At 36.7% G+C, this 26292-nt stretch overlaps 3 protein-coding genes and 1 pseudogene across 3 annotated transcripts in view; 2 read left to right on the forward strand and 2 right to left on the reverse strand.

The window, feature by feature from the left end:
- Window positions 1-2269: 2269 nt before the first annotated feature.
- On the reverse strand, window positions 2270-3293 carry LOC135124902 (STAM-binding protein-like). The gene is made up of 3 exons (XM_064050120.1): window positions 3005-3293; window positions 2680-2947; window positions 2270-2625 (listed from the first exon to the last, which is right to left on the reverse strand). Exons 1-3 carry the CDS (start codon window positions 3136-3138, stop codon window positions 2437-2439), a joined length of 591 nt encoding a protein of 196 aa, XP_063906190.1. The 5' UTR covers window positions 3139-3293; the 3' UTR covers window positions 2270-2436.
- Window positions 3294-3532: 239 nt separating this feature from the next.
- Window positions 3533-26292, reverse strand: part of LOC135125482 (xaa-Pro aminopeptidase ApepP-like) — a 51798-nt gene continuing 29038 nt past the window's right edge. The window contains exons 2-10 of the mRNA XM_064051143.1: window positions 6288-6520; window positions 5662-6100; window positions 5357-5609; window positions 5034-5304; window positions 4774-4987; window positions 4488-4721; window positions 4361-4441; window positions 4137-4312; window positions 3533-4087 (exon numbers count right to left, since the gene is read on the reverse strand). Coding sequence (XP_063907213.1) covers window positions 3884-4087; window positions 4137-4312; window positions 4361-4441; window positions 4488-4721; window positions 4774-4987; window positions 5034-5304; window positions 5357-5609; window positions 5662-6100; window positions 6288-6520 — 2105 coding nt within the window. The 3' untranslated portion in view covers window positions 3533-3883. The remainder of the gene's footprint in view (window positions 4088-4136; window positions 4313-4360; window positions 4442-4487; window positions 4722-4773; window positions 4988-5033; window positions 5305-5356; window positions 5610-5661; window positions 6101-6287; window positions 6521-26292) is intronic.
- On the forward strand, window positions 16865-19199 carry LOC135125480 (catalase-like; annotated as a pseudogene).
- Window positions 19497-22013, forward strand: LOC135125481 (catalase-like). The gene is made up of 4 exons (XM_064051142.1): window positions 19497-19599; window positions 20394-20943; window positions 21005-21482; window positions 21533-22013. The coding sequence occupies exons 1-4, from the start codon at window positions 19534-19536 to the stop codon at window positions 21969-21971; spliced, it is 1533 nt and encodes a 510-aa protein (XP_063907212.1). The 5' UTR covers window positions 19497-19533; the 3' UTR covers window positions 21972-22013.

Below are 26292 nucleotides of genomic sequence, written 5' to 3' on the forward strand. Positions count from 1 at the left end.
ATATTTTTTGGATGCGGATATACAGGGTGACTCAAATAATTTAATGAATGCGCAAATTTATTTTATTGATTTAATCAGGAACTACAAAACCGAATGCTTTGAAATCTAATGTGAAAAAAAAACATAATAAGCATGCAGTCGTCACGTTTTCGATAGCGAGGGAAGTACTGTCTAAACTCTTTAGACCAATTTTTTTGATTTTCCCATTTCTCCATTTCTCAATTTTTCAATGTTTCAGTTTGGGATTTTTTTACTGTTTCGATTCTTAATTTTCCTTCCATTTTTAGGTTTTTCAATATTTCAGCGTTGGAATTTTGCAATATTTCGTTTCTTCAATTTTTCAAATTTTTGATATTGTGTTTTCTCGGTTTTTAAATTTTTCGATATTTTAATTTTTCACTTTTTAAAGTTTTAGGTTTTTAGATTTTTCACTATCTGGACTTTTCGATTTTTCAGTTCCATGATTTTTCAATTTGTCGAATTTTTAAATTTTAGATTTTTTGTTTTCTTTGATTTTTTGAGTTCTCGATCAATCGATTTTCTGAGTTTTCAGGCTTAGATTTTTTTTGTTGTTCAATTCTTGGATTTTTAAAATTTTTGTTTTTTAAATTTTCCTATTTATCAACTTACTGGGATTTCAATGTTTTGATTTTTTGATTGTTCATTTTCTCGATTTTTTGAATTTTTAGTTTTTTATATATATTTTTTTTTAATTTTCAGTTTTCCAATTTATTAACTTCACGATACTTCAGTTTTGTTCGATTTCGATTTCTCAATTTTTCGACATATTACTGTTGGGATTTTTCAATTTATCGATTTTTCATATTTTCGGTTTCTCGAATTTCTTCAATTTTCGATTTCTCAATTTTCCGATATTTCAGTTTTACGATTTTTAATTTTTTTTATTTTTCAGTTTTCAATTTTTGACGTTTCTAAATTTTTCGATTTCTCAATTTTTCGATTAACTGATTTTTTGATTTTCCCATTTCTCTATTTCTCGATTTTTCAATTTTTTCTTCAATTGTGATTTTTCAATTTTTCGATTTCTGAATTTTTCAATGTTTCAGTTTTGGATTTTTTCACTTTTCCGATTCTTCAATTTTCTTTTCATTTTTCAGTTTTTCAAGATTTCAGTTTTGAATTTTTTCACTTTTCCGATTTTTCAATTTTCCTTCCATTTTTCAGTTTTTCAGTATTTTAGTTCTGGAATCTTGCAATGTTTCGGTTCTTCAATTTTTCCATTTTTTGATGTTTCGATTTCTCGGTTTTTCAATTTTTCGATAGGTATTTTAATTGTTCAATTTTTAAGTTCTAGATTTTCCGTTAATTTTTTTGTTTTCCTTGATGTTTTGATTTCTCGATTATTCGATTTTTCAAGTTCTCGGTTTAGATTTTTTGGTTTTCCAATTCTTCGATTTTTAAATTGTTTAATTTTTAGATTGTTCAATTTATCGATTTTTAGATTTTTCAATTTTTCGGTTTACCGATTTTTTCAATTTTTCAATTATTAACTTTTCGATTTTTCAATTTTCGTCTAATTTGATTTCTTAATTTTTTGATTTTTTGACTCCTCTACTGTTGATGTTTTGATTTCTCGATGTTTCAGTTTTTGAACATTCTGATATTTCGATTTTTCGACTTTTTGGCTTGTCGAGTGTTCAATTATTTGATTTTTGAATTTTAGATTTTTGTTTTTTTGATTTTTTTGGTGTTTCGATTTCCCAATTCTTCAATTTTTCGATATTTTAATTTTTCAATTTTTCGAATTTTTAAATTTTTGATTTTTCTTTTCTTTTATTTTTCAATTTTTGGATTTTTTAAATTTTACATTTTTCGATTTTACTATTTTTTCATGCTTGGATTTCTCAATTTTTCAAGTTTTCAATATTAATTTTTTCAGGATTTGAATATTGAGAACTTTTCAATTTCTGGATTTTCAATTTTCAGATATTTTAATTTTTTTATTTTTTAATGTTTCGATTTTTCGATTTTTAAAATTTTTGATTTTTCGATTTTTCCGATTTGTTGTCGTCTATTTTAAGTATATTTCATTTTTCAATTTATAGTTATTGGAAGGAAATGTTATTTAAATGTTAAGAAGTAGCATAGTCCTGAACTTGTGGTTTATAAATATATTATTGAGATTATTCGGCTTTTTGATCTCTCTTTAGATGATTCAACTTTTCAATATTTCAGTTTTTCCATTCTTTAAATTTTCGGTTTCTCTCTTTTCACTGTACAAATAAGGAAGACATTTATAATACATTAATATCTAGATAGGTATTTATATATTTGTAAAACTTACAACAAAAAATAGACAAATTTCTAACTAACAGTATATTTATAATAAAGCAGATTCCAAACGCAAAAACAAAATTTTTCATAAATTTCATAAACTCAAATTAAAGCTTCTATCAAAAAAATGGAAAGTACAATTCAGACACTTCTAATCCATCCTAGTCGTCTGAGAACGATATATTGAGTCACAGGCAGCCACTCATAGTTAACACTACTTTCCATTTGCTCTTGATGTACAACCATTGGCACTACATTATTGACTTCATGCCTTGAACTGCTTGCCTCATTTCTGGCACTATCAACTAAATTTTTAAGATTTTGGTTCTCCTAAAGCAAACAATTACAATAACCCCATTACAACAATATAAAACAATACCCTACTTTTTCAATAAGAAATTTCTCATAGTCCTCTCTATACTGCCTCATCAATATCTGCTGCAGTTTATCAACTTTTGATATTAACTTTTCCATTTTATCTGGATTGTTCACTTTCGCCTTCACTGGATCTTTCTCAAAATCCGGATGCTTGGGCATTTCTTCCATGAATAAAGTCATAAATTTCAAGTAAAGAGCGTACGCGTTTTCGGTTTTGCGCTCGAAATAGTAGGCGTTTGCCATTTTCGCCATCGTCATTCCTGCATGGTAATACCTTAAAGGTGAAACATTTTGTTTCATTTTAATATAAATTAAATAGCAATTAACTCACTGAGAAAGCGGTTTGGTGTAGTCTAGTTTTACGGCATTTTTACAGCTGGCTACTAGGTGCTTAAGTCTATCATTAGGTGGTATGTTACAAGGTTGTCGAACTTCTGGTTCTGGGTCAATCTCGGCTTCTGCCATTCTGACGAAAACTGAACGAAATGGCGTGAAATTACAACGTTTTTAAGTCGGGTTATCTACGTAGAGGCATCAATCTGTCTGCAACAGTTTTATTTTGAGGTTATATTTTTAATCAGTTTTATCAGGAGGTTATCTGTCATCAGTGACGACAGGTGAGAGTTTGTGGCGCCATCTTTATTGTTCTATTTCCATAGGCGTAGTTTGTTGCTTAGTTGTAGGGGACAATACTATTTATTTTATTATATTACAGTCACTACATTTAATAAGTGTAAAAATAGAATGATATTCACTTCATAATAAATTATGATAGTAATGTCACAATGAACAATGGGAACAGTTTATAAATACAACGAAAATTTATTCTTGATGTGATAAATATTATTACAGAACAAAATAAATGACAATTATTTTATTATTAACAAAGAAAAATAATGAAATAACAGCAATAAAAAATGTGCAAACATATAATTCACGCTTTATCAGACTCAGTGCATACAAATATATATATTCACTACAATTTCACGTTTCTAAACCCGACATTATGGATTTTGTTTGATCAATATTTATAAAAACGATTAAATTAATTAAATGGCATTATAAGAGCTTCTCCAGTTCGTGCATCTAAACGACCAGAGTCCATTCTTTCAACCTTAAATTAATGACACATCGTTTACGTTTCCTCTAACATCATCAGGGCAGTGATAGAAAATTTAAATTAACAACAATACAAAAAACAGTCTTTAAATTAAATAAAAGTGGAAAACATCGAAACAACAAAAAAACTCATTGCAAACACAAAAGTACTACTCTTCGCACTACTAACACTATTTTCTGGAAAGTGGTTTGTTTTGTCCATCATCCAGTAGAACCCTTTCGTGAAATTCTGTCTTTTTAATTCTTGTCCAACGTGTATTCTGACTTTATCATTGTATTCGTTAAGCCATCGAATCTGAAATTTTCAAAAATGAGTACTAATTTTAGTAATGGGAGTTTAGTACCTGATGGATAGAAAGCAGGTTAAGGTCGATCAGTTTGGGTTCGTAGGGTACCAGCGTGATTACTTTAAAGCCCAAATAGTGAGTCCCGTGACTACCACGCAACCACCCTTTTTCGATAACTTCCATCACGTTTTCTAAACGGACACCAAAATCACTCTCTCTGTAGAATCCAGGTTCTTGAAAAAAGCAGTTAGGATGTGGTACCTACGAGGCGGGATACGTACCATTAGAGAGGAAGTATCCGGGTTGTAGTATTTCATTTTCGGGAGAACTTGCTGGGCTATTGAAGTATAGCGAAATGGGAGCTAAATTTTTGAATTAGATTTGTTACGACCATTGTTAAATCTTTACCTTCGTGGACACTGGAGAATGAACCAACCCCATGACTAGTACCGTGTTCATAATCCAAACCAACTTCCCATAAAGGCGCTCTTGCGATTACGTCAATTGCTGAAGTTGTCAAGTCCGAGGGAAAAGTAAGCGTAGATAGCTGAATTTGACCAATCAGTACTCTCGTATACGCTTCCTTTTGGTCTTTGGTCGGTGTACCAAAGTGCAAAGTCCTCGTAATGTCGGTGGTACCATCTATGAAACTCGTCTTTGTAGCATAATTACTTATTACTTTCTTACTCAGTACCTAAATATTGTCCTCCCGAATCTAACACCAAAGTACTATCGTCTCCAATTTTCACATTGGTACTATTCGTCGGTACATAATGCGGTAGTGCTCCATTTGACCCATACGCTGCAATGGTCGGAAAACTATTCCCTAGACTGTGCAATTGCTCGTACCGAAACTGGTCGACAATTTTCACCACATCCAACTCTGTAAAAGTGGTACCATCCTTGAACTAGATCCGGCATGAGCGTTATGGGTGTGAGTTCTGCAAACTTTACCATTTTGTCGAAGTAGGCGAAGAATTCACACATGGCAGCAGCATCTCGAATGTGGGCTTGTTGCATACCGTGGATTTCCACTGTGTTCTTTTTGGCTTTTAGCAACATGATGGGTGACTGTTTAAAGAGGCGTTTGTTTTCTGGGATGCAGTTAGTAATGTTGCGACTAGCACCTAAGCTAAAAAGCCCATTTTCGGAAGGGATCAAGATTTTGGAGTAGGTTTGGGCACGCGTCGCCAAATCTGGGCAGATTTGGTCGTAGTTGAAGATTCTACAAGAAGAAAAGGTGGCATAAGTAGAGCAGGTTGACTCCTAGTACTTACTTCACACTTTCTGTCGAAGATTCAAAGTACTTAGAGATGTGATTCGTTTTAAGTTGGTCTTTATTAACATAAAACCATAGTCTGTCCATTTCCAAGAGCACATAACTCCTGACAAAAGGGCTCGAAGGGAGGTCTCTTCCCCTAATATTCAACAACCAAGCAATTTCATCCAACGCAGTCACCACCATAGCATCGGCCTTCAGAAGTTTGATCCACTCCCTCACCTCGTTAACTTTCTTCGTCCATTTCTTTCCTACAAAAACAAATTCCTTTAAAATCAAACCTCCTCGTTGCTAAACTCATACCTGAATACTTTTCCTCCAAAATAAACACATTTTTATTCCTTCTGGGTTCTCTGCCAGTTGTCCACAACACATCGATTAAATTCGTTTGAATTTCAATTAAGTCCCAGTTGACCCTTTTCAAGTCTTCAGACAGTTGTTGCCACCTTGATTGTGACAGAAGTTTTGGGTCTGCGCCTATCACTCCTCCTTCTGGTGAGTCTCTGCGCAACCACATGGTCATGTTGGGTACCCCACGGTAGAATTCACGCATGAGCTTCCAGCCGCAGTCGATTTGGTTGTCTGCTTGGAGGTGGTACCTACCATCTGTCCAAAGTACTGCTGAAGGTTCCCTTTTTCTTGTGGAGGTGGTTCTATTTGTGGTGATGATGGCATCACCATAACTACCACTGAACCCGGAGATGTATTGCAAGCGTTTGTCGTAGTCTTCCACAAATTCACTCTAAAAGAAAAATTGGTAGAAAGTTATTTAGACAGAACTTCCCTCGTCCTTGAAGCTTATTTTTGAGATTTTTGTTTTTACGTCTGCAAAGTAAACTTATATCTCAACCGACAAGAGAAAAAAGCTGAGGCACCCTATTTATTTTCCTTAAAAATACCCAATGGTTTGTGGGTATAGTATAGTATACCTGGTGTTCATCTTGAGAAGGTATTAAATACGCGTCCAAGTATCGCTGATCCCGTGTTATGCTCGTGTTAACCATTAAATTTCTTAATTCTTCCACTCTTTCTTTTGTAAACACCCTGTTTGTTGGTTGGACTGCGTTCCCAAACTTCGGACAAGCTTTTCGAAACTCGCCTGTTTTTCTGAGTCTTCGAATCTCATTGGTGTTAGCAGAAGAAGAAACAGTGATGAGGAATCCTGAAAAATAGAAACAATAAATCTAAATTTTTGCAACAAATTCAGTAAAATATGTAAAATAATAATAATAATACGACAATAGTGACATTCGTTTAGCGTATACCGAACACACTCTTGCCCATCTCGCGCCAAGCCGCCATATTTTTTTAACGTCACGTAAGAAATTCAAATATCTTCTCGTACCAGGACTCCATAACCTCGAAAAAGTCTTAAGACATTCTCACCCCTCCTACCTCGACCTGTCCAACACCCCCCAAAAAACCAATAACTGAATACCAGTTGTTGCATTTTAGGGCAGGTTATTAAAGGGTTGCGAATGCGTGGGAGTGGAAACAATAGAGTCGACGTCAACGGCGTAACAGGGCCGCATAAGGGCGAAAAGGTGGGGCGATGCAATAGCCCTTCACCCTTAAACGGGCAGACAGAGAGAGCCAGACCTCACAGCGGCTTTTTATTTATTTTTGTTAATCTCTCAGACCGATACATCGGTTTATTCCCAGACCGTTGAAGGTGATGGTCGGAAAACTAGGGATTGATCAGCTGTTCGAGGGTTGTTTGAATCAATAAAAGAAGTCGTGTGGCCCTGATGCGAGTCATGTTCGGATTCGCAGGATTAGGGATTTAGGAATACGGAGGGGTGGGTGGATGGGGTCGTTTGTTGACCTCGGAATGGGGTCATTGGGTTAAGAGGGGCGATTCAGGCGAGATTTGACGTCAACAACCGACCAGGATTCTATGGCGTGGAGGAGGTGAAATGTAAACAACTGGAAGGGATATAAATATGTCGGTATTGAACCGGAGTGACCTCGATGGGTGGGTTCTGGTTGGGCGAGTGGTAATGGCCGGAGCGATTGCCCATGAAAACTCGAGAATGGGAGGGTGCTGAATGAATCTAGTGTGATTGTTTATGGCAATCTGAATTAAAGATCTAGCTGCTCTTAAGCCTAAAAAAAACTTCGTAAGAAAGTATTTAATTTTCATTTTAAGAAGTATCACTTTATGTACAAACTGGAGTACCTGAAGACTTTTTTGATAAGCGTGGAATTGAGGAAGATTTTTAAAATACGATTAAAGAAGCGCTTTAACAAAAATACACGGACAATCTTTAAGTAAAAACCCAACGAAGATTTTTTACATGATTTCAAAACGCCAAATATATTTTCTTCGGATAGTTGAGATATAGCTACGTATGAATTAGGAGTTTCCCGACCCGTGAAATTAAAATGATAATAATATTAATTGGAGAGTAACTCTGAGTTTTTGTAATGCCCGGAGTATTTAGTTTTCGCATTTTTACTCATGTCAAAAATAAAATTATATAATTGTAACAGATTTAAGATGAATTACGTATAAGCTCGAACGTACGTTGTTAAGAAAGCCCGGAACAACCCGAAAAAAATGGTAACTAAACTTCGAACTAAGTGTGACAAAGTTTAAATTAACAGCATTATTTATAACGTAATGATAAATATAATTATGTCATAATTAAACCGAAAAATGTTTTCCTAGAAACACAAAGTTATTAAAAACAATTCAATTTCTTTAAACATTGTTAAATTAACCCCTAAAATGTGCAATTTCCCGGACAAAATATGAAAAATAATTTTGGCAAACTCATCGTGACGCACGATGATGTTACTGTGGCATCACCAATCCAAGTGGGTCACGTTTTTTTGTTCCACTTTGATTTTGGTCTGGTGGCAGCAACATCAGCATTCTAATTTATTAATTGGTGAAAATATATTGTGTTCATGCTATGAACACGAAGGAAAGTACCCATTTCGAGGATATTCTTCTAAAAGGAACAAAAACCTAAATTTTACCTAAAACTGCAGAATATTATGAGTATACGTGTGGTTTATGAGTGCGTTAATATTTTTTAGAATTACTTACTTTTATTGATCAAATCAAAAACCAATTTTCCAGAAAATTTGATTATACAACTCTTGGTAAATGTAGCTTAATTTCCATCATAGTTCGACCTAGTTAATTTTTGCAGAAAATTTTAAATATTCGAGTGGTACTAAATAGTACACCGTGTTTTATTCCACGATTCATATCGTATGCCTTAAACACGAATCTATTTTTTCCAGGGCTAAAAATACCGTGTATTGTAAACAAATCAGTATGTAATTACAGTTGGCTTCGTTAATTCGCACCTCCCACCAGTTCCTTCTGCTGCGTCCCTGGTACCTTGTTGACGTCATTTTCCAATAGCGCTCCCACACCAACTCCTCACCCACTACGCTCCACAACCCCCTCCCTCTCCTGACGCCCTACTAAGATGTTGACGTCACGTATCCAGCACATCGATCGCTACGCAACTCGTCTGTCACCCTTCAAGAATAAAATTCCGAGTCAAACTCCCTCAAAATGTTTGTATCGGCCGGCCTCGACCTCCAGATCCACTCCTCAACTCCATCCGGAGTGGAAAACCTCCAGGTGCAGTACCCCCCGTCCACTGCGAAAATCGTCAAAGTGTCGATCTGCAACGACAACAGCTACATCGCTGTCCTCCGCGAAAACGAAAAACCGCAGATCTTTTCGGCGAAGGATCGGCAGAATGTGCGCCTCATCCACACCATCAACGTTTCGAACATTTCGGCGCTCAGCTTCAAGCACACCACGAAGAAGATCATCGCAATGGGGACGACAACTGGAGATGTGATCATGTATGATACCAAAGGGAGGATGGTTGCTAATATTTTCAACAAAATCATGGATAGCGTGAAGGTGCTGGAGTTCACATGTGATGATAAACAGTTATGTGGATTTGATGGGTCGACTTTTTTCGTTTTCCCGGAGATTAACGCGAACAGTCATTTGAAAAGGTACAAGCAACAAGCAGAATGTTGTTTTTTGAGGTGCCACCCTTTTATTATGAATCGGGTGGTTTTAGGGTGTACCAATGGGCATGTGGGGGTTTGGGACGTGCAAAATGGAGTCGAACTAGTCCATCTGGAAAACTCCAAAGCACCCATAACAGGACTTGCGATGTCCTCGTGTGGAAATTTTCTCATAGTGGCAGAGAAAAATCTAAAGCTATATAATATTGACTATACTGCAAGTACCACTAGCTTCCAGTACGACTTAGTACAAGAAAAACCAGTGTCTTCGCTCGATTTAAGCACAGATGATAAACTATTAGCCGTTGGTTTAAATGACGGTACTCTGAAAATTTACAACGTCAAAGAACAACTCAAGCAAATCTATTCAAACAAACTTCATGACACGTCTATTGAAATCATCGCTTTTGAAAATATACCCAGAGAAATTAACACGAACTTCGTTTCTTTCGTGAAACATGTAGAAGAAAGCAAAGTAAACGACGTAGGGGGAACGCCACGATCCACTCATGGTAGAGAGAAAGCTATAAAAAACGTAAAAACGGACCATAGAGATGAAAATGTAGAAAGGATGAAGAGAAGTTTGATGAAGCTGGTTCGGGCGGAAATGGATTGCTTGGAGAATCAACTGAATGAACATTGTGTCAAGTTCCAGAAATTCTTGGATAACGAGTTTGAGACTATTGACACGATTATTAAGAAGAAATGGGATATTTTTAATGCAGGAGATATGAATCAAATTATTAAAGCTATTTGTCCGGAGGAGGCTAGAGAAGGTGCCGGGTAGTGTTTTGAAAGTGTCGGTGTCGGTGTCGTAGAACTTTCTATTAACTTCAGGATGTTAAAGACAATGTCAACTGTAAATTACAACTGTTAAATAAAATTTTCACTGTTTACCTTGCATCCTATTTGGCTTTTTGGAATTATTTTTTAGGTAATAGAGCATTTACAAGTCTTATTAGGTATTTACTTTTCGTTTTAACGCTAATCATAAAAAGTTATGGATAGAAAAATATGAAAGCAATTTGGTAAATTTGTATAGGGAAATATCGATTTTGCAATTAGGCTCCGCCCCTCGGTATGACAACGAATGACTGAGATCAAAACGGATGGGTGGGGCTTCTCTGTTGATTTTCTTTTTTAATTAAAACGTTTAGTTTTCTTTGTATAAAACGATTAACATATTTCACATGGTAATTTCTCATAGACAAATAAGGATTTTACAATTAAACTCCGCCCCGCGGGTAACGACGAATAAAAACAAAAAAAGAAACTTAGAACATGGTTAAAATGGTACATTTTTGCAAGAAAATATGGATTTTGCAATTATGGGGCGGAGCCTAAGTGCAAAATCGATATTTCCTTATACAAATTTATCATTTTAAACATGTTTTAAGTTTCATGTTGTAAAAAAAGAGTACACAGATTCAAACAAAAATGCATATTGTAAGCCCGCCCACCCGCCCAATCTCAATTGTGATGATCTTTTTTTATTCGCCGTGAGCCAAAGGGGCCGGACCTTAAGGCCGTGTGACACGATGCTAAATTTATGACAAATTTTAGCGAGATAAATTTTGTGCAAAAAATTGTACCGTGTCATACACAATTTACATGCTAAATATGTGTGTAAATTTTGGTGAGAAATTATTTAGGACACGTTCTAAATACTGACTAAATTTGTTACGAAAACTGCGCAGTACGATAAGGCGCAACCGGTACGACGCCATGATGAAATCAACATAACCAAACAGTTCTTTTGCCCACAAATTGAGCACCCGTTAATCTCAAAAAATTTTGATATGCAATTGGATCTTCTGGCAACAACTCGGTATTTAACATGTTTAAAATATCTCGTCCTTCTTGTCGCCTTGTTAACCAAGGTCTGCTCCATAGTGAACGTCGTTTTCTTCTTTGAATTTTCCGATTTGTTTTATTGGCATAGCAGCTTAGAACAATACTCGAAGCAGCAATAGTTTTATAAACAAGTATTTCCTCACGATTCATTATAAATGATTAATAAGTAAATAATAAACAAACAAATTGTAGGTTATGTCACAGAGGTTATGTTGAAAAACGCACCTTACCAATCACCATTACCAACACTATTTCTTAAATTCCCGAAAATTTTCACTCACTACGCATGCGCGAATGGTAAATTTACAAGAGAATTTAGTAAGGTGGCATACAGGAGATATATTGTTTAGTTGTAAATTTAGTTACATTTTTTCGAACTAAATTTCGTACAAAAATTTGTCATAAATTTAGCATCGTGTCACACGGCCTTTAACTGCAAAATACTTATTTCTTTAGAAGAAATTAACAACATGTTTTTGTATGTTGTTTAAAGAATACTATGTATATTATGAAAAACAAGGTAAAATATTAACCCCGCCCACCCACCCCGTCTCAATTGCAATGATTTTTTTTATTTTCAGAAACTTGAAACACGTTTAGAATGGTTAATTTTTGTAGAGAAATAAGGATTTTGCAAATAAATTCTGCTGGCTTTCGAGGATAAAAAAAATCATTACAATTGAGATAGGGCGGGTGGGTGGGGCTTATATTTTGTTTTTTTTAACTTAAAACTTGTTTAAAATGGTAAATTCTTGTAGACAAATACGAATGTTGCAATTAAGCCCCGCCCCTCGATCTAACAACAAATGAAAAATTCATCATAATAGAGAATTGACATCGGTGCGGGTATGGGTGGGGCCTAATCTTTGACGTTATTTTTTTTTTTTTAATATACTTAGTATTCTTTCAACATGTTGTGGGTTCTTTTATGAAAATAATATATCGGCAGCTTCACGAATGTTTATTAATGTGAACGAAGACAGTACAGAATTGGTATCCTCTAAAAGATGATATGCGTTTATATATACTTGGATGGTTTGGTGATAATGAAAGATGACCAATGAGGGGTGGATGATAACAGGATGATTCTTAAAACTAATGGGTTTACATTACAAACAGCACGATACCCAAAAACATGTTTTTAATTTCTCATAGAGAAGTAAGGATTTTGCAGTTAAGCTCCGCCTTCTTGGCTCACGGCGAATAAAAAAAATCATCACAATTGAGTTAGGGTGGGTGGGCGGGGCTACATTTTTTTGTTTTTTTTTCTTTTCTTAATATGTGTAGACTTATTTCGGCCACAAGAAACTTAAAACATGGTAAATTTTTGTAGTAATCAACTTAAATCCGCAACTTTTCTTCTACAACCCCTTTAAATACAGCAAAAATTGAACATTAAAGTTTATAAATCCCAGTTTAAAGTTAAAAAGTAATAACATAATACAGAGTGAGCTACTGGAAAAAAGACAGAGACTAAAGTTGTACGGTTTTTTGAACAGCATGCACTAAAATCATTTTCAATTATACAGAGTGTTTTGTTTTCGAGGCAAAGCACACAGGCTAGTTTTTTTTTAAATCCTTTGTTTATTTTTACATATTCTTATTAGTGTCCTCTTACACTTAAACCATAGTTTATTTTCACTACTATTTTTATCGTTTAGAATAAAAAATCATGCACGTACTGATTTATATTATCTTATTATTTTTGCGGAAACGATTGCGCTTCAGAGGCGAGGAAAATCCCGTCGAAATAATGCCACCGATTTTTCAGTCGCGTTTTTCACCGAAACAGAAAACAAATACGTGGAGTAACAAACAAACAAACAACACAAGCGCAGGCCGACGACCATATCCATGTTTGCCCATATGGGCGTGGGAAACAGCTAGCACATGACGTCAACACCCAACCAGGATTCCATAAAGGCGAGAAGTTCTCCAAGAGCATAATGGAATCACCCTTCGACGATGCACAGTGGCGACAGGCAAGAACTCGGAGGCCCCTCCGGGATAAAATATAAGGATCGTCGAGAATCAGGGCGACATGAAAAACAACGGGTTTGGGGGTACTTAGAGCCGTAGCGGACGACGAATACACGAAAAACGAAGACGTCGATAAGTGCTTTTCACGAGCCGAAGAGTGACTCACGGACGAGCCAAGAATTGAAAAACGCGCCAGCGTTATCTGAAGAAAGGTTTATGAGGTTGTTGTTTATCGGGTTTCATTGTTGTTATTAATTATTCGTGGTTTGATAAAATTTGCGCCTTCTTTGTGGAAAGTGGATTGTGGAGGTATTTGATTTGAGATTTATGTATTTATTTATATGCTGTACACAAGAATAAAGACAGTAAATCTGCATTAACTGCAGAAACCAGTACAGATAAGAGCAGGAATTATCAACTTAGCTTTTTGTTTTTAAACCCTGTTATTATTGCCGGAAAATTTATTTTAACGTCTCTGAAACTACTTATGAGTTTGTGAGGGACTGTGGAAGATCCAAACAATTTCTGAGAACTCATTTTAATTTTATAAGAACAGGTTACAGCCAGTTTTAACGCTTTATTTAATTAGAGATTCTGAAGGAAATATTATCCGAGTTTCTCTAAGAAAGCACACACTCTTGCCAGCAGATGCCAAATAAATCGTTGTAAATGTGTATGAAACAGGAAGCAAAGGCGGAGGAAGTGACAACGACCTCATTACACAGATATCAGGTTATGCAGTGCTGGAAATTTCAGAACCTTGGAGGGAAATCAAAGTGCAGGTGTAAGAAAAAATTTTCATGAAACATTATGGCGTTGTCAGTGCTGTGGAAGGAAAAACACGTTAAAAAGAGGGTGTTAGTGACAATTCTAGGTTGTACAATTTTCTTTTATGATCACCTATATAAAGCAAAAACCAGTGGCGTAACTAACGTCCTTGCAGTCTCTGCGCCGCAAATTCCGAGGGGGCGCAGTTCGCACCAGTGCGGACAGCGTCAGATATAACCGGTAGAGCTAACCAACGAGAAAACATGGTTTCTGAAAGTCTCAGTAATTATTGTCTTATTATTATTAAATATAGGCGAGCGCGACATTACTGTATTGTTACATTTTCGATACAATGGGGGTGAACCGTTCTTGATTTGCGCAATAAAAACTGTCTAAAGAATAAAACGGATTAGCAATAAATAAAATGATATAATAATAATAATAAACAAAATCAATAGAGGGGGTAATTATCCAAATTTTGGTTAGCGTTTTGACTATCTACACGATATTTCTAACATACCTACAAAATTTGACAACAATCGGTCCAGTAGTCTAGTAAAAATCGACACAAACAGACAGACGACAGACAAATGTCACAGAGACAGACTGAAACGGGAGACCTATTTTTTCGTGCTGTTGGGGTCATGAAACGACGAGAAAACATGAAAGTAGCTCGGGAAGTGAAAATGTTCGCTTAAGATCTGTTCTTAAGATGTTTTCAAATGCTCCTATAAATAAAAATCCAAGGGATTTAAGTCGTTAGTTTTATCGTCCTGTATCTTTGAAACAAAGCGTCTATCCGAAAATTATTCCAGGACAAAAAAATCTTAAAATATCCAAGAAATGACCCCATGAATGTTTGTGGCATATTTAGTAAAAACCCTGTATATTAGCGAGATTTACAATGTCGTTATTTGCTATATTTTCAGTCACCTATGAAATTGTAATTAAGAATTGGAAATTAAGCAACTAGGCAATAAATTAGCGTCCAGAACAGAAAATTACGAAATTTACATATAGAAGTTAGCAGGATAACACTTGGATATTGTGTCTTGTGGAACAATTTAATTAAGTAAGCTGATATATACACCATTTTTTCTACGACTCGATCACAAAGAATCATCCACAGTTCAATGACGCCTCAACGAATCGACCACGGACCGGAAATTCGCCATACCGACGATTTCTTATCGCCCATTGTGGATCTACATTAAAAGTAAACATTGTCCTAATGAATTTCCTTCCCGTAGAAATCATCGTTCCGACAAGGTCGCCACTCCCCCCAGGAAGCAAAAAACTACATTTCCGCATAATCAAATCTAAAAATTCACCAATTACCATTTTTAATTCCCTTTTCTCTGTCCCCAGAAGCTCATACAACCCTGTCATTTTCCAATACTTGGCAACTGTTGCGTCGACCCCCATCGGTGGTATTGTGGCAGCGCCTTTTCGGCAACGATTTCCGATACCCACCGACACTGACAGCAAAAGCGACCAATGGCGGGACCCAAAATCGACCATCGCACGTTCCTATCGCCCTGTTCCTTTCCAATATTTTCAACCGAATAGATGGCGTAGAAGGGACCAATCAATTGAGTCATTTGTCCGATCAGTGACGGCGGGGCAAGGAAAACTAGCCGCTACGTCTTTTCAATTGAGTCTGACGCGACAGTTACTTCATAGTTTGTAAAAATAAAAGTACTGACCTCAAAAGTCCAAAAATGGACGCGAACTAAGACTTTTTCAATTTAAAAGGCAATTTTCAGTTCAGTAGTAATTTTAGCTGTTGATACGTGTTAAACAATGGCTATGTAGTTTTTTTACTAAATTATAAAAATATTATTATTAAAACAATTATATAACTCCAAATTTACCAGTTTCAAATATAATAATCGGCACAATAGCATTCATTCTTCTTTTTTTTTTTAATAATTGTTCGTTTTTGTTAAAAACTGCTGACTGTACCACCAATTTTCCAATAATACTCCTGTTAAAATCATTCGAAGTATTTTGAACTAATTTATGATATATTTTGATTTTAATAAAGACAATATTATTATTAATATAATATTAATTAAAAAATTACCCAATATAGCGTCGTTCCTGCGCCGCGACGCCTAAAATAGCGTCATTAACTCGACTTTCCGATTTTCCTGATTTTCCCACACCGTTTCATTCGACCTGTCCTGAAAGCCCTGCTTTCAGCGCGCAACAGGTGGCATGAGTGAAAACTGAAAGCGTCGCTTTTCAGGCGTGCTTTCACGCGAGCGGCGTCTCGGCTAGCAGGAAAGCAGGAAGGCGTGAGCGTCGCGACGCCGACGCCGCCTCTGCGGATTTATCGAGCGGATTACGAGACGCATAAGGGAGGGTTAGACGGCGTTTAGCCGATGATAAACCGGTAGAGGCGTGGGAGCTCATCAACGGATTCTGCTCACAGGATCGCATGCAGGATAAGAGTTTTGGGTGCATTAGGGCTGATGTGGCTGCAGGGGAGATTTCAGGTTTTCATAGAAAAGGGGAGTGAGTGACTGAGCTTTAAAGTGTCATTTTTAATTGTCAGTTTTTTCGATTAATAAAGATCGTTATTGTTAAATAAAATCACTCTGCTGTTTAGTTTAAAATTATTGTCTCAAAAAGTTTTAAGTATTTAGGGATTATAGAAACCCGCAATGAGGAGGTGGAGGAATCTAGTATCCCTATATGTTGACAGAACAATAAAAAAGAATTTCTGCCAATAAAAAGTATAAAAATAACTATTATGAAAAACAAATTACTATACTCCAGATTTGTGACGGGTTTGAGTAAACAAATAGTGAACTGTAGTTGCTGAAAAAGTATAATTTTATAACATCAAGCAGTCAGGGATAAACACTCATTTTTACGTTACACATTTTGTCATCTTTGTCAACATTTGCGTCACTAAAAATGGAAATTTGTCGTTGCGAACAGTTCAAAGAAGTTGTAGAAAAATTTAATTTTTTTTTATGCGGCACTCTACACCACCTGGAACCAAGAAAACAAATGCCCGAAGGTTATTGCATCAAATGGGTGAGAACCAAAATTTCCCCTCTAAGTCCCCGTTTTTTAAAACCCATGGTTGTGAAAAAATCGGGTGCCATCCACGACATAACAGAGAAGCCCCAACCCGAAATCGAAACCAAGTGGATACCTGTTCTACCGGGCCTTATTTCCCAGAAGATCGTCAACGAAAATCGAACAAGAAACATGTTGTTGGTGTGAATGACACGAACGAGACTTTGTGGTTAGTCCTTCCTGTTGATTTCTCGAAGAAGACAACACTAAATCTTATCTCGTATTGTTAAAACTGTAATCACGGTTAAATTAATGTGAAAAAAAGGAAAAAATTTTCGTTGTATAAACAAGATTGTAATGTATATAAAACTGAACCATCCGTTATTTCTTTAGTTGTAAAAATGTCATATTTACCACATATCAAAATCCGGGAGCCTGCATCCAACCAGTTGCTCAACTACGCGAAAAAAATCGAAGTGAGTGCCAAATGTTTCTACTTTTCAAAATAACCGTTAACATTTTAGGATGAGGAGCCCCAAAGTGCTACGACCAGTTCCGGAAACCCTATTACCTATAAAGATGCCACTCTTACAGTGGGTAAAAGGGGCACAACTCTTTTCCAGGACTGGGTTTTGATCGACGAACTTGCCCATTTCAGTAGGGAGCGTGTTCCGGAACGTGTGGTCCACGCCAAAGGGGCTGGGGCTTTTGGTTACTTTGAAGTGACCCATGATATCACGCAGTACACAGCAGCGAAAGTTTTCGCCCACATTGGGAAAAAAACATCCATTGCTGTACGTTTTTCGCAAGTGGCTGGAGAGATGGGCTATCCGGATACTGTTAGGGATGTTCGAGGGTTTGCTTTGAAGTTTTATACTGAAGATGGTATCTGGGATTTGGTGGGGAACAATACGCCCATTTTCTTTATCAGGGATTCAATTTTGTTCCCGAGTTTTATTCATATTTTGAAGAGGAATCCTGTGACGCATTTGAGGGACTGGGATATGTTTTGGGATATGATCACGCTGAGGCCGGAGACTATGCACCAGGTGTTGATTTTCTTCTCTGACAGAGGTGAGTGACAGAAAGAAGAATTCGAAAAAATATATAGTGTGGAAGGAAATAACCTTCGATGAACTTTTTTCTTCAAGGAATCCCCGCCAGCTACCGCAACATGCACGGCTACGGTTCCAACACTTTTGCGTTTGTCAACGATTTTGGTTCATTCTACTATTGCAAGTTCCACTACCGACCAAGGTATTCGCAACCTTCTCTCCCGTGACGCCACTCGAATCGCAGGCGAAGATCCCGACTACCTCATCCGGGACCTCTACAATGCCATCGCCTCCGGGAACTACCCTTCCTACACCTTCTACATCCAGATCATGACCCCCGAGCAGGCCGCCTCTAGCCCCTACGACCCCTTCGACGTCACCAAAGTCTGGCTGCACGCCGAGTACCCACTCATCCCTGTGGGCAAACTCGTCTTCAACCGCAACCCCAAAAACTACTTCGCAGAAGTGGAACAAATCGGTTTGTAAAGTGAGATCGTGCTTCATAGACGTAAATTTCTTGTACTATAGGTTTCGATGTGGCACACTTGATCCCAGGGATCGAACCCTCGCCCGACAGGATGCTTCAGGGTCGCCTGTTCAACTACGGGGATACCCACAGATACCGTATAGGCCCCAACGTCTCGCAATTGCCTGTCAACAGCCCATTCAAGTTGCATAATTTCAGTAGAGATGGGCCTATGACGCTGGATAGTCAAGGAGGGGCACCTAACTACCATCCAAACAGCTTCGGAGGACCGGATTCGGATAAGAGGGCGAGAGACTTGAGTCCAGTCCTACCCATTGTTGGAAACGCGGCGAGGTACGACAACGGAGGCGAAGAATGGGATAATTATAGCCAAGCGAGGTTGTTGTACCAGAGGGTGTTGAACCCAGAAGAAAGAGGGAGGCTTATTCAGAATATAGTAGACGGGTTGAAGAATGCGACAGACTTTCTGCAAGACAGGGCGGTGAAATATTTCGGGAATGTGGACAGCGATTTTGCGAGAAGAATCAAGGCGGGGATTCAGGCGGAGCTGCAACCTCATGCCCACGCGGAGTTGTAAGGGGGCGGGGCTGAAGGTGTGGCTTTGTTACGATTTAGCTATGAACACGGATTAAAGAGAATAAAGATTCATGCATAAAGTTGTATTTTTTAAGTTGGAATGTTTTTAGATTGTGAAACAATTTGAACTACCTACAATAAGCGGTTCAGCTGTATAAATACAAGCAGTGGACTATACAGAAAAAAAATGAATGATCTAGAGGGGTCACAATTAAACGATTTATCGGTCTTTTGGTGAAGAGAATTTTTTTGTTATATCTTAGTAACACAGTCGTGCATTATGTAAATTTAAATTATTTTTACATCAAATCTACCACTGCTGGTTATCTGTTTATGCACCATTTCCTGGTTGATAATAGCTGGGTACTTTGTATATAAAAAATAAGTCGACCTTCACCTTCACTAGTGTTAAATATGCCGCAAGAAAGTTGTGATGACCCTGCAGGCTGTCAACTGTCGGATTTCGCCAAAAAAATCGAGGTACTTAGATAATTATTACATTTGGCAGTATTTCCTGTCTCATGAGAAAATATTTTTGTGCAATTTTTGTTTGACCTATTTAAAAGTTTTGTTACTGTTTTAACATTTTGTGGATGGTAAATTCATCCATAGCTTGTCTGGAAAAAAATCAGATGTTTGTCTTTTGCAACACGTATCCAGTGGCGGCTCGCATTTAACTCTACTAAAGGGTCAATTATATATTATATAATGCAAACCTACCAAATTTTCTAATCTACGTACCACAAAATTTCTTCAGTTTTTCTTGAATTACCGACGTCATTTCGAGTTCATAATAAAAGACATTTATGAAAATGAAGTGAAATGTGCGGTGTGGAAACTTGAACTCGTAAAAATTCGTAGTTGTCGGGGTTGGCGAACGCAAGTCGTTGATTTTCGCTGGGACGTGGTCATTGACCACGTTACTCACTATGGGGCTATACTTGACTATGTGAGCTTCAAACGAATTTTGCTGTTTATTTCACCCCCACTCAAAGGAAATATCTACGTATAATACTCTGCAAGAGGTCAATATGTATAATTGACCCAACCAATTGTGAATGAGAATGGTTGTCTTGTTGAATTTTTGTTCATGTCACCATATAATATGTTGGAATGCACAACTAGTAATATAATTTTGACATGGGAGAGAACTTTTAATCAAATTTTATCATTTCAAAAAGCTCCCAAATAACTGTTACATTTTTTTCTATTCAAACGTTAATTTTGAGAAATCTTCTAAACACAGGACAGCTTAATTAGGTTGATGATTTTAGGATGAACCCCACTTAACTGCGACTACCACCTTTGGCACGCCCATTTTCAACAAGGATGCTTCTCTTACGGTGGGCAAAAAAGGTCCGATCCTTTTAGAAGACTGGGACTTCATCGACGAACTGGCTCATTTTAGTAGGGAACGCATCCCTGAACGTGTGGTCCATGCCAAAGGAGCTGGTGCTTTTGGTTACTTTGAAGTAACCCATGACATCACCCAGTACTCAGGAGCCAAGGTTTTCGCTCACATCGGAAAAAGAACACCTATTGCTATACGTTTTTCACAAGTTGCTGGAGAGATGGGATATCCGGATACTGTAAGAGATGTTCGAGGTTTTGCTGTGAAATTTTACACAGAAGATGGGATTTGGGACTTGGTGGGGAATAACACGCCCGTCTTTTTTATTCGAGATGCGATCTTGTTCCCGAGTTTTATCCATGCTTTGAAGAGGAATCCTGTGACGCATTTGAGGGACTGGAATATGTTTTGGGACATGGCGACTTTGAGAGAGGAGATGATGCATCAGGTTTTGATTTTATTTTCGGATAGAGGTAAAGAATGTTTTTGTACTTTCAATGTATTTTTATTGTGTGGTTGTACATTGTTCCAAAGGTATTCCTGCCAGTTTCCGTCACATGCACGGCTTCGGTTCCAATACCTTCACCCTCATTAACGAACACAAACAATCCTGTTACTGCAAATTCCATTACAAGACCAACCAAGGTATTCGCAACATGGACTCGACAAAAGCCAAACGCATCGCAGGCGAAGATCCCGATTACCACCTTCGCGATCTTTACAACGCCATCGCCACAGGAAACTTTCCCTCTTGGTCCTTCTATATCCAAATAATGACCAGCGAGGAAGCTGCTGCGAGTGATTTCGACCCTTTGGATGTTACCAAAGTGTGGCCTCACAACCAATTCCCTCTCATCCCTGTTGGCAAACTCGTCTTGAACAAAAATCCTCGAAACTACTTCGCAGAAATTGAACAGTTGGGTTTCGACCCGGCTCATCTACCCCCGGGAATTGGAGCCACAGCAGATAGGATGCTGCAAGGGAGACTTTTCGCATACGGAGATACCCACAGGTATAGAAAAAAGTAGCAAATGTATATAGTATTGCAATATCGTTCAACAGGTATCGTTTGGGGGCCAACCATCTACAGCTCCCAGTGAATGCCCCCTTCCAAGCTCATAATTTTAGCAGGGATGGGTTCATGACCTTAGATAATCAAGGAGGTGCACCCAATTACCATCCTAATAGTTTTGGAGGACCCGATGCCAGTTCTAGGGGAAAAAAATTCGCACCGACAGAGAGAGTTGCTGGGGACAAGGGGAGATTCGATAACGGAGGAGAAGCATGGGATAATTATGGGCAGGCGAAGAGACTCTACCATAACGTTATGGAGGAGGACCAGAGGCTTCGTTTGGTTGACAATATTGTTGAGACCTTGAAGACCACTGCAGATTTTTTACAAAAAAGGGCCATAAAGAATTTTGCAAAGGTTGATGAAGAACTGGGAAGGAGGATTAGCGCACGGCTGAATGCAAAGAAGAAATCTCATGCTGAGTTGTAATTTTTGTAAAAGGAATAGATAAAAATAGATTATGTGCAAGCATCTTGGTTTTCATTTCCCGACCGAAACTGTAAAAAAATTGCAAAATTTAAAAATTGAAGAAACTGATTGATCTCACTGTCGTTGTTCATGTGAATATTTATCTGTAAGTCAGTGGTTAATGAAAATAGACTCTCACGAAGAAGCGCATAGGGACAATTTTACAACAAGTGGACTAAAAACGTTTAATTTCAAAAATATAGTTAAAATATGTTCAACATCTTCAACCAGTGCAGGCTTAAAAAATCGGGCTATTTTCTCCCAGAAAGTCGCAGCACAATGTAACCACCAATGTAGGTCATCAGGTCGCTGTCATGGCCGCCACACAACTACCACCTGCAGACATTGCAGAATGAGGCCCGCGAAATAACAGGATCGTAGAAGATCGAAGAAGTACACACATTCCATACCACTCACCATGTTACTTCTATGCATACGTAGCAGGTGCACTAACTACATACACTCACGCATCAAGAATGAACTATAATTTTCTTAACAATAAAAACATAAATAAGAAAAAAAAGCAGAAATGTAATTATAGTTTTTATACAAAAAATAAAACCATATTATTGTCTGATTAGAGAATCAAGACAGATAAGAATTATAACCGCGTTCTTAATGTTTCTAAGATAAAATCCAACGGCAGAAAACTAGGAACAAAAGGTAAGAAAGAGTCTGGTAATCCGTTCATACTTTTTTTTTGGATGAAACTCACTCATGCGTGAATTTATTGGAAATCAAATCCATATGAGTAGCAGGAGATCAGAAAACACGAATGGTGGATTTTCATATGTGGCCTAGTTGGGAAACACACATGGGCCTAATCGATGAAAATCGGAAAATTAAATAAGGCGCAACAACAACCAGAGGAAAGTTTTCGCACACGTTCGCACAATGCATCGTGCACAAATGAGCTCTTTCTATGATATCAATGCAATAAATACACTTGGGCGTGCTGATAAAAGAACGAATGATAAGAGCTTAGCTAAGTTTTCAGTTTTGTAATAAGCGCTTTGTTCCCTCTCCTGCTGAATCGGCAAATCCTCCATTTCCTCATTCCCTCTTCTAATTAACACCAGCGTGGGAGTGTTTAAGAAGCTGTTCGTCTCGGGCATCAGGAGAACATGACCAGGCGGTAGTCTTTTATTTCTTGGATGAGTGCTGGTGCCATCCGCGCAAACCAAAACCCGATATTATTAGGAACGCAGAAAAGAAGGAAGAATGGATGAAGTCCTGTTCCTTCAAATTTATTTTATAAAATTCCATCTAAGTAATCAATTTTACACTTTGCAACTTAATTGATAACAGTCGTGGAAACAGCTTGGTGCTTAAGAGTCGCATTCTTTCTATGTATAAATATAAAAATCGAAGTTAAGTATGTTCTGATATTCTGATAATGTTTTTAACATCCACACAATATTCTTAAAATACGTCTAAAATTTCACAATAGTCAGTCTAGTAGTTTCGGAGATCACCTATGTAATAAAAATTGACACACACAGACAATACCTTTATGTTTTTTATTAAAAGTCCATTCCTACATTTTTACACACTTTAAAATTAAAACTATTTCAGTCGATTTATATTTTCTTAAATATCTACTACATCTATGTATATCAACCTCAATTTTATCAAATAGTTACTAGTACCTAGAAATGCGTTTCTAGATGATAAAAACGTAAAAAGCAATAAATTCTATGACAACAACAACAATAATAAAATTTATAACATATTTTTCTCAAGCACTCGTTAGTTGGTTTTTGGATATTGCAGTAGTGTTTTCGCACAACTGGGGCTTAGTGAATATCAGGATAGTAGGAACGTAAAAAGGTGGTCAAGTTATGATCCGTCATGGAGGGATCGGTCTTCGGTGGTCCTGCACGTTACCATTCGTAAGTGTGGGACCGTCTTTGTACGAGGCTAACAGAAAATAGAGAAGATGTTGCGGGTAAAGTTCGCCACTGACGTGTTTATAGTGGTGCTGTTCGCACGTCTCCAGTTCATTGAGTATCAGGTTAACAGAAATTTGAGGAGGTGTGGGGCGCTTAAATCGCGATGCAACGAATGGGACGGTGCTATCCACACGATTGGGGCTCCTCGACTATCAGGAAATTAGCAATACGAAAGAGTATGGGAACGCTATACGAGAGACAAGTTTGAATTGGACGCCATTTGTTGCCTTAAACGCAACCAGCAATTCTTCTTTAAATCTACCTGACGCGCTGAGATAGACGACTACCGGACGCGGGTCATAAAAACATCGTAAGCCGATAATGAAGAATAATGGTAATTTATGACAGGCGGCCCACAACATACCTTCAGCACAGAATAACCATTTCCCGTATTCTTTTGACATATTAATTTTAATATTCGAGATAATTATTATATTATTCAAACAAAATTTAGACACTGTTGAGCAAACAACGCTTATCAAACCCGTCTGTTAGTTTATTCGCCTATTAATACCGTTTTCTTGTTATTTAGATAAGGGAACAAATTAAATGCACAGTTCTATTTTTAAACGCTCTGTAAGTTATATAATAAATGCTCAGTTAAAAAATAAATTTTCAGTAAAAATAATATATGCTTGGTGAAATAATAGCTGCTTAGTTAAATTAATAGCTGTTCGGTTAGATAAGGAATGCTTAGTAAGAACCCTACGTGCTAAGTATAAAAATTGGTCGAAGGTTATTTCGACAGAACTTCCCTCGCCCGTCAAGTGCAGCACAACAAATAATACTCCCGCTGAAGGCGCAAATTGAAAAATGAAATATATTTAAAATAGAAAAAGCGAAAAATCAAAAACTTTAAAAATCGAAAAATCAAAACACCCACATCAATTTATGAAAAATTTTGTTTTTGCGTTTGGAGTCTGCTTTATTATAAATATACTGTTAGTTAGAAATGTTTCTATTTTTTGTTGTAAGTTTTACAAATACATAAATACCTATCTAGATATTAATGTATTATAAATGTCTTGCTTATTTGTACAGTTAAAAGAGAGAAACCGAAAATTTAAAGAATGGAAAAATTGAAATATTGAAAAGTTGAATCATCTAAAGTTGAAAAATCGAGAAATCGAAAAGCCGAATAATCTCAATAATGTATTTTTTCACTAGCAGCCATGACGCATGCAAATGTCGACTCATTTAGAGGTAGCAAATTCAACTTTTGCGACCACCGGTTCAAAAAGAAAAACTGAGGTTATGTACGTAATGTTTGATGTGATTATTTCTTAAGAAATGAACAAATGTGTGCTACAAACATTACTTGAGTACACGCATGATAGTTGGTAGGCGGTAGAAGATAAATGATTAATTCAGCGACAAGTATAAACGGTTTTCTTTGTGTTGAAGATTTAGATTAAGTTTGATTAGAAATCAAAACAAAATCATGTTGCGTCGAAAAATTGAACGTTTATTTTTTCAATTTATTGTCTTATGGTTTCTACTAGTGAAAAAAATAGTATATTAACCACGGTTGCAAAGCCACTTCTAGACCTCGCGCTTCAGAGCCCTCGACGCTGCGCGTCTCGGGTTCTAATTTGCGCTCGGTCTAGAATGCTTGGCTTTGCAATCTTGGCTAATAATATACTATTATAAACCACAAGTTCAGGACTATGCTACTTTTTAACATTTAAATAACATTTCCTTCCAATAACTATAAATTGAAAAATGAAATGTACTTAAAATAGACAACAAATCGGAAAAATCGAAAAATCAAAAGCTTTAAAAATCGGAAAATCGAAAAATTAAAAAATAAAAAAATTAAAATATCTGAAAATCGAAAATCCAGAAATTGAAACGTTCTCAATATTCAAATCCTGGAAAATTGAGAATTGAAAACTTGAAAAATTGAGAAATCCAAGCATCAAAAAATAGTAAAGTCGAAAAATGTAAAATTTAAAAGATCCAAAAATTGAGAAATAAAAGAAAAGAAAAATCAAAAATTTAAAAATTCGAAAAACTGAAAAATTAAAATATCGAAAAATTGAAGAATTGGGAAATCGAAACACCAAAAAAATCAAAAAACCAAAAATCTAAAATTCAAAAATCAAAAAATTGAACACTCGAAAAGCCAAAAAGTCGAAAAATCGAAACATCGGAATGTTCAAAAACTGAAACATCGAGAAATCAAAACATCAACAGTAGAGGAGTCAAAAAATCAAAAAATTTAGAAATCAAATTCGACGAAAATTGAAAAATCGAAAAGATAATAATTGAAAAATTGAAACACTTTAAATGAAAAAGAAATCGATAAACCGAAAAATCGAGAAATTGAA

The sequence above is a fragment of the Zophobas morio genome, unplaced genomic scaffold (genome assembly GCF_036711695.1).
Source record: "Zophobas morio isolate AGI-343-1 ecotype UQ-CSIRO unplaced genomic scaffold, CSIRO_AGI_Zmor_V1 ptg000008l, whole genome shotgun sequence".
Lineage (NCBI taxonomy): Eukaryota > Metazoa > Arthropoda > Insecta > Coleoptera > Tenebrionidae > Zophobas > Zophobas morio.

What these genes read in the sequence shown, in the direction of transcription:
- LOC135124902 (XM_064050120.1), bottom strand. Translation starts at nt 3,138, where the DNA reads ATGGCAGAAGCCGAGATTGACCCAGAACCAGAAGTTCGACAACCTTGT. An exon ending in TACACCAAACCGCTTTCTCA is followed by an intron (nt 2,948 to 3,004) that starts GTGAGTTAATTG and finishes TTCACCTTTAAG; the next exon opens with GTATTACCATGCAGGAATGA. An exon ending in AGAAATTTCTTATTGAAAAA is followed by an intron (nt 2,626 to 2,679) that starts GTAGGGTATTGT and finishes TGTTTGCTTTAG; the next exon opens with GAGAACCAAAATCTTAAAAA.
- LOC135125481 (XM_064051142.1), top strand. Translation starts at nt 19,534, where the DNA reads ATGCCGCAAGAAAGTTGTGATGACCCTGCAGGCTGTCAACTGTCGGAT. An exon ending in GATTTTATTTTCGGATAGAG is followed by an intron (nt 20,944 to 21,004) that starts GTAAAGAATGTT and finishes ATTGTTCCAAAG; the next exon opens with GTATTCCTGCCAGTTTCCGT. An exon ending in GCATACGGAGATACCCACAG is followed by an intron (nt 21,483 to 21,532) that starts GTATAGAAAAAA and finishes ATCGTTCAACAG; the next exon opens with GTATCGTTTGGGGGCCAACC.